Genomic DNA, 12188 nt, shown 5'->3' with positions numbered 1-12188 from the left:
CACCCCGTCCCCAAGGCCCCGGTGTGTCGGGGACCGGGGTACCCCTGTTCCCACCGCCCTGAGGGGACTGATACCCCGCAGTCCCGGGTCAGGGGGTCCCGTCTGTCCCTGGGACATTGCGGGGGACGGACACACGACACTGGGGAGCCGGGATGCCGGGAGGCACCCTGTCCCCAAGGCCCGGGGGTGGCGTGGGGAGGGCCGGGATGTCGCCGTCCCAGCGGCCTGGGGATGTGGGGGCCCACAGTCGCGGATGGGGGCGGTCACCCCTTTCCAAGCGGTCTTAGGATGTTGAAGAGGACCCACAGTCTCTTACGACCCCGAAGGATGGCGGCTCTTCCCTCCCCTTCCCGGAGGTCTCAGCGCGTTGGGGTATGCATGGATACCTCACACGAGGGGTTCATCTCCATGGACAAGTGGGTGTGGGGGGAACAGGGTACCCCATGGTCCCTGGTGTGGGGGGCAGCCCTGTTTCGGTGACCCTGTGGTCCTGGATGGGGCCTGGGCTAACCCGTGGTGACACACACACACTCTACCTCATCCCAAAATATCAGGTTTGGGGGGGGCTGCAGTCCTGGGAGGGGGGATCCTGGGATGGAGGGGTCCAGGCTACCAGAAGACCCTTAGATGAAGCGTCAGCTCAGTTCTGTGCCCTGGAAAAGGTGATTCTTCCTCTTTTCCACCTTCCTCCTAGCAGTGTTGGTATGCTGGGGGGGTACCCCATAGTCTGTGGATGTGTGGGTCATCCCACCCCAACAGCCCCAGGATATCAAGAGGAGGAGACTGAGGTTACCCCACAATCGCAGGACTGGGAAGATCACCCCGATCCAAACAGTTCTGTGACGCTGAGAGGGACGTGGGGCACCCCGTGGTTCTGTGATGGGGTGGGTTCCCAGTTGTTTTGAGGTATGCTCCCCTCATTGTCTCCATAGCACCCCCTGCACTCAAGGGCTGTATGGTGCTGAGGTGCTGCCACTCAGGAGGTGGGTACCGCAGGCCCAGGGCATCCTTTTCTGCCCCGGCTGCCCCTGGCCTCACACTCAGATCCCTCAGTGGGGAATGTGAAGCCCCTTGCTGCCTCGAGGGTAAGAGCCTGTGTTCAGCTTGTCTGGAGCACCAGCAGCAGCTGGGAGTGGGCTTTCAGACCAGGGTCCGTGCTTCCATCCCTGTGAAACCTGTCATGGTCTGGATCTGCCGCAAAGATGCCTTTGAGCCTTGTGCAAGACTGCTGTGAATTTTCTAAGTGGCTCCACACTTTCTGGTTTTGGGCAAATTCTTAAACATGTTTCTTTCCTTTTGTGAAAAGGGCCTTTTTTGCTAACACAAGAGCTGATTATCTTCACGTTCTTGAATTTTAATCATTGGCTTGAGCAAACCACTAGCGCATCCTCCTGATGCGGTTGTAACGACCCTGCTTTTGCCTATGGATCATGTCATGACATAGAATCCTGCCCTCTACCACCTGCAGTGGGGCAGATGCTGCATCCTCGGGGACAAACTACCCCCATTCAGCTCAGCCTTAGCACTTAAGTCCAGCCTTAACAAACCTGAAGCTGACTGTCAATCTTGCTAAAAAACTACCTGATGGAAAAATCCCATTTGTGTCGATTGCTGGAGATTTCTCCCTGTTTGACACCTGTTAACACCCTATTTATAGAGCTCCAGCAGCAGCCCTTACATAACCGTTGAGACAGAGAGAAAGGAATATTTTTTCCCCTTCCTTCCATTTCCGCCAACTGGGCTTGTTTTCTTACCTCCCGGTCCCCTTTCAGAGTTTTCAGGAGGCGTTCTTTCATTTTGCCCCCACCATTCAATGCCCTGAACTCTTTCCATAAAGCATGCTGTCTGTGTTTAATCCTGCTTTTGTAAGTAATTACTGTCATGAAATCATGCGAAGAGCTCGTAGCATGCTTTGGCATTGGATGTGCTTGATACATCCCTTCCTGCAGAGCTCTTTTGCTCCTGTTAAGTTGTGTGTTGTTTGAAGTAGATCTGGGTTAAGCACAAGAGCATAATCATTGATTTAGGTGCTGCTTTTGTCACATTCTCCTTTTCCACCTACTTGTAGAAAAGATTTTAAACTTCTGTCACCCTTTTCACTCTGAAGAATTTCGTTTGCATGGGGAAATGATTACAAAAGGTAAGCAGGTGGGTAGCAGGAGCTGGTGCCAGGTTTGTGCTGCTCTGTTTGCTTTCCCAAGCAGAGTATTTCTGTCGAGGGTTTCTCAATAGGGGCATTTCTCAAGCAGCATCTACAAAAGACTCTCCTTGATGGCTTAACAGCTCAAAAAAAAAAAGCAATTTGTTTGTGTTTTTGCTGCCTCGTGATGGGTAAAATTGTATGTTGGATAAAAGAAAGGAAGGAGCTATTTTTAGGTGTTTGTAAGCTTTAGAAAGATCAAAAATGTCAAATATAGGTGGTGTGTGGTTTGTTCTTCTCCTCATTGGAAATCTTCCTGTCCGCATTTAAATGTTTTCAGTGTTTTCATCAGACTCTTGGGGTTAAGTGGATAGAAACAATCTGGAAACCTAAATATATCTTTGCCTCTCGCATGCTCAGCATTTATACTCTTGTCTTGAGCTATAATTTTCCCAGTGTACCAGTCACAGTAGGGTTGGGGTTTTTTTTGTATGGAGAGGTTCAGAGTTTCTAATGTATATTTAAAAAAAAAATACAACAGAAAACCCAAATATCCTGAAACCCGTTGTGTCACGTGGGGGAGCAAGCCTGAAGCCACATCGAATCCTGGGCTGCATCTGCAGGGGCATTTATAGCAGAGAGAGAGATGGGATCATCCCATTCTACTCAGAGCTTGTCAGGCCACCCCAGGGGTGCCGTGTCCGGTTCTGGTCCCCACAAGTCAAGAAAGACGTGGACAGACTGGAGAGGGTCCAAAGGACATAGTTGAAAGGCTGCCCGGTGAGGAAAGGCTGAAGGAGTCCGGCCTCTTCTCCCTGGAGAATTGAAGTCTCAGAGGGGGACCTCATCATGGTTTTCCAGCTGTGAAGAGAATGGAGAGTCTTTCTTCACAAGGAGCTACATGGAGAAGACAAGGCACAATGGGTGCAAGTTGCACCAGGAGAGGTTTCATCTCAGTCTAAGAAAAATATTTTTACGGTGAGAACAGTCAGTTGCTGGAACAACCTCCCCAGGGACATGGTCTTCACGTACCCCAGGTGAGACCCCACCTGGAGTGCTGCATCCAGGTCTGGAGCCCCCAACGTAGGAAAAACATGGACATGTTGGAGGGGAGCCAGAGGAGGGCCATGAAGATGATCAGAGGGCTGGAGCACCTCTCCTATGAAGACAGGCTGAGAGAGTTGGGGTTTTTCAGGCTGGAGAAGAGAAGGCTCCAGGGAAACCTTAGTGCGGCTTTCCAGTCCCTAAAGGGGGGCTACAGGAGAGCTGGGGAAGGACTTCTTACAAGGGCATGTAGTGATAGGATGAGGAGGAATAGCTTCAAGCTGGAAGAAGGTAGATTTAGATTAGATATTAGGAAGCAATTTTTCACTTCGAGGGTGGTGAGGCACTGGAACAGGTTACCCACAGAAGTTGTTGAGGCCCCATCCCTGGAGGTGTTCAAAGCCAGGCTAGATGGAGCTTAGAGCAACCTGGTCTGGTGGGAGGTGTCCCTGCCCATGGCAGGGGGGTTGGAACTTGATTATCTTCAAGGCTCCTTCCAACCTAAACCATTCTGTGATTCTATGATAGAGTCCCTGTCGCTGGAAGGTTTCAAGATGCGGCTGGAGAGGGTGCTGGATAATCTCATCTCGGCTCCCTTTTCCACAAGAGGTTGGACCAGATGATCTTTCCAAGTCCCTTCCAACCTGGGCTGTTCTATGGTTCTCATTTTCCAGAATTCTTTCCCTTATTTTCCTTTCACACACACACAAAAAAACCAAACCAAACCCAAACAACCAAACAATCCAAGGAACACTCCATTTTAGGAGCATAGAAACACATCACAATTTGTGATAGATATATCTCTGGGGCAACCGTTTCCTTTTTTGCTTTGGTTTCTCAGTAAGGACAGTTAGCTCATAAGGACTCTGTATTTTGTTCTCTGCTCTGGGATGCTATCTCATGTATTATAATCCAGTTCCTGTTTTACTAATAATGGGAAATACTGACAAACAATTGCATGCTTGTAGAAACGTTTGAAATATCTGATTGCTACAAAGAGGGTTGAAAACAAATGCCTCCAAGAAGCAGGATGAAGAAGCAGATCTGTTCTGGACATCGATCCAAACCTGAAAGCTCTCATGGCTGGACGTGAGGATGATCACTCTCCTAGAAGCACTTCTTTAGAGACTTCAGATATTTGTAAGGCTCTTGGCCGGTGGCCTGCGGGTTGTGTTTGGCATCCTTGGCTGGATCCTCTGCCCTCTTCCAGCTGTCCTTGGCCCCAGGCAGAGTCGTCGTTCAGGTGATTGGGGACCCAGATGCAGCTGCTCTCTCTCCTGGGTATTTTTCTGGCACGGGCAGCCTGCCACGGATGGGAGCTGTGTGATCTGGAGAGGCTGAACACAGCTGGATGAACGAACAGGTTTTAAACCTTGTTCTCGGCGACACATTCATATCCTGCTTATCCCAATGTTTGTAAGGGACTCTAATTACACGAGTTACAAACTTATTTTGTCTGGCTAGTATGGAAAAGATGAAACTTTGAAGACTGGAGTCAAAGTCAATATTGACTTGTCCTGTTCTCCCTCCCAAGAGCTAGCAGTGTTTTGGCTTCAGCCCTTGACCGAAACGTCCTTCAAAAGTCTTGCAGAAATCATAAATGGAAAGGGAGACATTGAAACCTGCTATTCTGGATGTTGAAAAACTAGGTAGGAGGGAAAATAATATTGATACCATACTCTTTAGAAGGCCTTAAGAAGCAGTAAGGAGGATGCATACACACACCTGGTGTTTTAGTTCGAAAAGATGGGAACCAAAAGCCAGGCTGTATTCGTTAGCTTTACATCCTGTAGTTACTTAGTTTGTATTTCCAAAAATAATGCTCGAAATACAAATTATATTGCTAGTAGTAGCGCTGATAATATTGCAGTGTAATGTAAGGATTGAAGATCACAGATTGATGGAAAAAGCCAGCCTGTTTGGGGCAAATCTTGCAAGCAGAAGACCGTACACCATGATAATATGACAGAGTCGATGTGGTTGCGACTCGGTGCTCATGCCATTCCTTTTCCTGTTAGCTCAACAGGAAGAACTTTAAGAAACTCAAATGAGGAAACGCAGACAATAGGCAGCAGACCTGCCTAAACATGGAAGCAGAAGGAAGCAAAACTCTGACGCCAAAGCATCTTGCCGTAGAAGCCAAAGGTTCCCAGAGGGTGTAAAAGACCTGTCCAAAACTAGTCTGTCCTTCTAAATGAAGACCAACCCAGGAACCGCAGTGAGGACTTGGCAGCTCTTCTCCTTTCATCCTCCATGCTGCATATAAGTGATCCTGGCTGGATCACTTGGATATACTTGGTGCTTGTGGGGGTGAGCGTCCAGAACCAGTTTATTTAAAGATTTTGTAAAACGAAATCACCCTGCGATCTCATGTTGAGTTTTGTTGCACTAACTTCTTGCACCCTTTACTTTGCAAATGACCCTCCAATGGATATCATCATTAAAATAGGTTGGGAAGAAAGGGATATTAGAAAAGGTGGTGCTTGCATTGCTGTTCTGGGGGCTGTTTGAGGCTACACTTGGATATCTGTTGGTTATGCTCCAGGAATAAATAAAACCGTGCTTTGTTCTGGGTGGTCTGGAGGAGGGGGAAGGGAGGCTTGATACTTTAGCATAGTCTTCAAATCCCAATTTGAGCCACGTATAAAATGGAAGAGGATTCATGGCTGAACCTGTAATTAGATTTCATCACTAAATATGAAAATAGCAAATAGTCCTGTAGTTCTAGGAGGAACATCTCTCTAGATAAGAATCTTTAACCAGAACAAAAATTCAGAGTATTAAAACTACCAGTGCTTTGATTGCAGCCCAGGAATCTGTTTTTACATTCTAGCAATCTATTTTGGCTGAGTTTTCCTGTTGTAGCCTGGCAGAATGTGATCCTTGCTTTTATTTCGCTGCCAGCCCCAAATGTTTAAACTGGACGAGATCCTCAATGTTGATCTGTTTCAGGTTACCTGATGTGCATGGCAACCTCTAATCCATCAGATTACAGAAGAAAAATGATACAGCTTTGTTCAAGGAATGAACTGGGAGCTTGCACAGCATTAGCTAGTGAGTGCTACAATGAGATCTTGAATCTGGGTGCTTTCTCTCTACACCACAGCACGGCTGCCTTCCCTTGCTCCGTCTCGTTGTGTAATATTGCTGAAGGAACTACAGGTAGAGCAGCATTTAATCTTTAATTTTTCAAAGCAGCATTACTTGGTGGTAGTGCACGATCGCCTTGGTAGGTCTGCTCTTTATGCTGCCTGCTGCGTTGAGCACGCGTTGGAGATGAAAACGCAGCTGCCACAGTGTGTGTTGTGAGCGCTGATAGCTGTGGATCGGATAAGTTTTGGTAAATTTGTGTGTTATTGGTGACCTGGCATTGTGTTGTGCAGTGTGGGTGAGGTGGTGCTCTAAATAACTATCTTAAAAAAGGGTGTTTGCTGTTAGTTATAAGCATTTGGATCAGGCCATCGTGAACTTATGGTTGAACTGGCGTGACCTTAATAAATGGTGTTTTGTGCGTTTGAAGCAAATTTCATTTAGCAATAAAGAATCTGTAAGCTTTATACGTATATATTTAAAGAACTTTGAGGCTTGGTGTGTTGATAAAAAATATGCTGCAGATGTAAAGTGTTTTTTCCAAATGCATCTTGGTTGGAAAAAAAAACCAAAAATGGTTGCTTGTCCTTGAGATTCAGAAAAATTGACAACTTCTATTGGATAAACTTCTTTTCTGAAGGTTAAAAGTGGAGTGTTTCTTCTGACCTTGAATCCCACCTGCGTGTGGAAGCCTGAACTTGAGACCAGTTGTCCTTTTTAAGTCAGGTCACCTGTGTGAGATGATGTTGAATGCGTACACCTTGTCAGAGGCTGACACCGCATGAATACCTTCCACCGATTCCCTTGAGTGCCCAGGAAGGTTTGTTTTACAGGGGAAGAAAAACCTGCCCTGAGCAACCACCTCCCTTCTGCACCAAACTGAGCTTCCAGATGCCAGAGCATCCCTTGGTTGCATCCGCTGCTTTTCCTTTGCTTTTTGGCTGCTTTAATGTGAGCTGGGCAAAAGGGAAAGGGAAAAACAGGGATTTGCTTCTTTGGAGAACGCCATGTGCTGTAAGGAAAATACAGGTTCTTGGGGTCATATGCAACCCCAAGATTTGAGTGAAATCTTTCACATTGGCCTTTAGTTGTTTTTGGTGTTGAGGGTCGTTCTCTGTATATTCTGAATGGAATAGACAGTTCTCATTAATTTCTCTTGCATTTATCTTATGTGCTTTCCTTTTTGTGAATGGCAATGTCTTTAAATGGCAAGCAATAAAATGGTTGCGTGAAACAAGCAAGCAGTACGTGGAAAAACAAATCATAAATGCTCTGACTGCTGCGTTGTTAGGATCTTTCTGTAATTCAGTGACTTGGGATGGGGCAAGTGGTGTGTCAAAACGTTATAATTGTGCTCCAGTTTCAGATGGGTCTTAAGTGATCCTTTAAGACTGAATGAATAAAGAGGCAAAACTTTAAAATCGACACCTGCAGCTTGAAATCCGCTGATCCGACTGCGCAAAGGGATATTTTTTGCACCCTTAGCAAGCAACAGTGCGTGGCAGAGTTTAGAAATGGGGGACCCCAAAGCTGGAAAGTCATTGCAGTTGCAGCTCCAAGGCAGTAACCCACAGGGAAGGGGTATATGTTTGCAAGAGGAGTATGGTTGTTTTGTTCTCCTCCTGCCATTTTTGCTGCCATTTTGCTAGCAGTTTCACTTCCCTCATCATCTTTGCTCCCAAAAGATCTAGGAATCATTTTTTTTCTGCTGCAGATTGCTTTGGCTACTGCTCAGCCTCATACCTGGCCCTGACGAGGGATGATACAGGGCTCATTCTTCTTTTTCTTTCTGCTCACAGGTTTCTGAGCAGACAGTGGGACAGCCCAGACCCTCGGCCTCTTCCTTCCGAGGCTGGTTGGGAAAGGGAGACAGCGGTTGTGGATTTGCCACCTTGGCAGAACAGCACTGCATCGGTTTGCTGGGAACTGATAACGAGACATGGTAGTGACCGGGGAAAATTCCCTTGAAAAGAAAAATTAAATTCTGCAGAACCCAGTGGCATAGGCAGACCTTACTCTCTGCCAAGAGCTTCTCGTTGATTGATAGATTTATTTGTTGGGTTTTTTTTTCTGGCAGTATGGTCATGATAAGAAAAAGCATAGTTTCAGGCAGGCTCACCCAGCAACTTCATATTCAACTCTTCTATTGTTTATTTTTTATTTTTAAGACATTAATCAGCTAGTTAGATGGTTTTTTCCCTCTTGTTTTTTTTTAAAAAAGGCCAGCTGGCTAACTTACTAACTTGAATAGCAGGTACTCCCCTCTTGTTTAACCTAGCCAGTGAGATGATGCCAGCAATTTTTTTCCTGCAGTCATGAAAGGCAGGATGATCGAATGGAAAGAAAACGCCTTTGTTCTTCAAAACTTGTCTTTGCACTGCTCTGTTTGAAGCACTTCTCGCCTTACGTTTGTGCTGTGGGTGATTCAGTGCAACCACTTGGTACTTCGCAGTTTAATTTTCTTCTGCTATAACTTTATTATAGAGCTATTGAAAAGCGGTAGATAAATCCAGTAGACTCGAGCGTAACTGTTGACACATGCTGTGGTTCTGTGCATGCTGGTAGCATTTAATCTGCTCTGTAACTTCATGTAATCTGCTGAAACCAAGGGATTTTTGTGTTGTTTCTTTTTTTTTTTTTTTTTCTTTTCCTCCAGGCCTTCCATAGATTTCTGTAGCTGTCAAGGCACCGCAGCTGGAATTTAATAAACTTTGATGCTTGTGTTAGTCAGAATAGGAACAACATTTATGGACTAGCAGGTGCAATTCAGCTTTGTCCTCCCTGTAAGAAGGTCATTTTGAGTGGGATTCTTGTTGGATGCCATTCAGGTCCATTACGCTTTCATCATCCAAAATGAAGGATTTATTTAAATTTTCATTATGAACATCTCTGTCGTCTCCTCCTTCTTGCCCTGGATCTATTCTGTATTCAAAGTTTTCAGGGAGATAGGAAACAAACGTCTCGTGCATCAGTTGCTCTGCTGCGTCACGTCAGGAAACTCAGCAATCGGTATTTGTGCCGCCTTTTTGCTTACTCTCCTTCAGTTCTGATAATACCTCTTGCAGGAGAAGTATCCAGTTAGGAAGCCACGCTAATAAAGTCACTCTGGGCCATCCGAGCAGCTCCCTCGAAGTGACTCAATGAATCACGTGAAAAGGGTGAATTTAACAGGGTGTTAACAGGTCAGCGTGTAACGATAGCCAGCAAGCAAGTTTCTATCAGATAACTTAGTCCTAAATTAGGACTTCCCTTAATTATGTCTCTGTCGTGATGTTTCAACTTCATTCTGTTTGTGGAGCTTCTTATTCTCTGAAAGTTTTATTGTTCCCATTTCTGCCCTCAGGACCAAGGGAAAGGAGTCTCCCTGTGAATGCATCTTCCCATCCTTCCCTCCTGCTTCGCTTTGGAGTCTTTAAACCGGGAAAACAAGTGCTTTCCAAATTACATCCATCCGCTTTAAAGCCAGTTGCTATAACTAGCTTTACGACCTCTTTCTCACAGATCTGTCTTGACTCGGTACGTGTTGCTGGTGCTTTTTATGTCGGGCATCGAAGAATTCACAGCGGGGCCTGGTGTCTTGCAGCTTTTCACAGTAACGGTGCCTCTCTGCGCTTTGCTTAGCGTGGGGTGCTTCTTTAATCCGTGGCAGGTTCAGCTCTTGGGGAGATAGGGAGGAAGTTAGCAAACCCTTGGGTGTTTCCACCTTCCTGCACCGTCTGAAGTTTGTACTTGTGTAATAGGCTCATTGCACGCTGCTAACACTGGAGCAAAAACAGATCCAAAACTTGCATTAAGAATTCCAGTAGGAGATGTGAATCATCTGATAAAACATAATTAAATGGAAATGTAGCTCTTTATTGGAGGTGCAAATCACAGAGCTTGTCTGCTGAAGAAACTAATCTGAATTAATTCTTCAATAGATTCAGCTTGTGCAGGTCCCTTCTTTAACAAAACAGAACTAGAGGAATCTTTTTCTAAGACTGTAGAATAAAGTGAATTAAGGTCCCTTCAATTCTGAATAGAAGAATTTGGTGACAATTTAACTCAGTTTAACATCGTACCTCTCAGTTCATTGATGTATTTGTGAGTGTGCTTGCATAGGTGACTCAGAAGATGTGTTGGGTACATTTTTTTTCCTGTTTTGTGGGTAGATATGTAATCTTCTCTGGGCCTCTGCAAGCAGGAAAATCTAGTCCATTGAGACGAAGGGGGTAGTAAAGGGTGAAACTTAAAAACAGCAGGCTGGAAATGTGAAGCCTTTGGAGACAAATCAGCCCTTACATGTGGAGCACGGTGTTGAGCAAACGCAGCTGGGGTCTGCTTGAATAGAGCAGAAAATCTGTTATTCCCGAGCAGAATGAAATGAAATTGTTTATGTTTGTAGCTACGGGAGTTGGACATGAGCTTTTGGAAACCGTGCTCTGGTTGGCATTTCCAGCCCTCCTTTCCCTGGGAGTCGCCGCCGCATAGCAGGCACAGCGGGAGGAAGCGTTTCGGCCCCTCTCATCTGTGATTTGGTGTTCAGCTTAACGCTGAGGACAGTGGATTTGTGAATGCATGACCAGGGACAGGCATCATTTCTCCTGCTAGCTCTGCCGTGAGGATCCCGAGCTTCTGGCAAAGGGCAGTTACTGAGTGAGTGTTTAATTAAAAAAAAAAAAAATTGTTCCTGTAGGGCACAGAGCTCTTTGAGTTGTTGGTGAGAGTAGTGGGAGCGGGCAGGGAACGGATGTGGTTTGCAGCAGGAACGGCTGCATGGGAAGGGTTGTCCTTTCAGATCGTCTTGGCCGGGTACTTGCAAGTATCTGACACCAGCACCGGCTTCTGATGACCTTGCTGTGTCTTGAAAATATCTTGAAAAAAATCATCTTTTAAAGATAGGAGACAGGTTTCTAGGCAAATGGGAAGAGATGAAACCAGCTGGGCCGTGTATGGGCGTAATGTCTTGCTATCTCAAGAACCTGCGTGCATCAAACATTGATCCCTTTCTGTTGAAGCTTAACTGTTCTGGGGCTTTATGGCAAAGCCAGGCATCTTCCCTTTTTAATTTTGAGAGCTGAATGGCAGAGAAGGCCTCCTTGGTTTTGTGTTTTAATTTATTTTCTTTGAATTATGCCTCTTACGCTTTAGTCTGTTTGCTTTGTATAAAACTCAGCCGCATTCTCCCCTCCTTCCTCTGGAAGATTTTCATGGCGAGTGTTATAACTAGAGGGAAATAGGATAATATTTGTAATATTTAAACTCCTAATTCCCTAACACCTTTTAAATTCAATGGGTGATTAAACTAAATCCTTAGTCCCCTGCGAAGTGTGTGCATCAGTGCTCCCAGTCTTCCCTGGAATTAAGCTCCCATTTCAGGTCTTCTTTTTGGAGACCTCCAGGGCAAACACAGAAGAAGAAACAAGGTGGATGAGCTCCCTTTGGCCAAGCACAGACGCACGAACCCTTCGCCAGGATTTCCTCTATAGGCTGCGGAGAGGCATGGGCGCTTCCCAAGCACGGTTTTGTTGGCAGATATTCAAGATCAGATGAACTGCCCTCTCAAAGCATCTCTGATTATGAGAGTCTGAACGATTACCTTAGAATCATAGAATGGTTTAGGTTGGAAAGGACCTTGAAGATCACTGAGTTCCAACCCCCCTGCCATGGGCAGGGACATCTCCCACCAGACCAGGTTGCCCAAGGCCACCTCCAGCCTGGCCTTGAACACCCCCAGGGATGGGGCCTCAACAACCTCTCTGGGCAACCTGTTCCAGTGCCTCACCACCCTCAAAGTGAAAAACTTCTTCCTAATGCTTAATCTAAACCTGCCCTCTTCCAGTTTATACCTTGATTGTAAATACCTTTATTGTCAGTGTGTTCAATTAGGAAAAGCATATCCGTCTCTTTGCATAGTTTCAAAGTTTAAAATAAA

The 12188-nt window shown here is 45.8% G+C and overlaps 1 protein-coding gene across 1 annotated transcript in view; it reads left to right on the top strand.

Annotated features, from left to right (window-relative positions):
- Positions 1 to 327: 327 nt before the first annotated feature.
- Positions 328 to 12188, top strand: part of KLHDC10 (kelch domain containing 10) — a 22334-nt gene continuing 10473 nt past the window's right edge. The window contains exon 1 of the mRNA XM_009883032.1: positions 328 to 436. Within this exon, the coding sequence (XP_009881334.1) occupies positions 328 to 436 (109 nt within the window). The remainder of the gene's footprint in view (positions 437 to 12188) is intronic.

This window comes from Charadrius vociferus, unplaced genomic scaffold (genome assembly GCF_000708025.1).
Source record: "Charadrius vociferus isolate BGI_N301 unplaced genomic scaffold, ASM70802v2 scaffold32, whole genome shotgun sequence".
Lineage (NCBI taxonomy): Eukaryota > Metazoa > Chordata > Aves > Charadriiformes > Charadriidae > Charadrius > Charadrius vociferus.
This window is presented reverse-complemented; position numbering and strand designations above follow the sequence as displayed.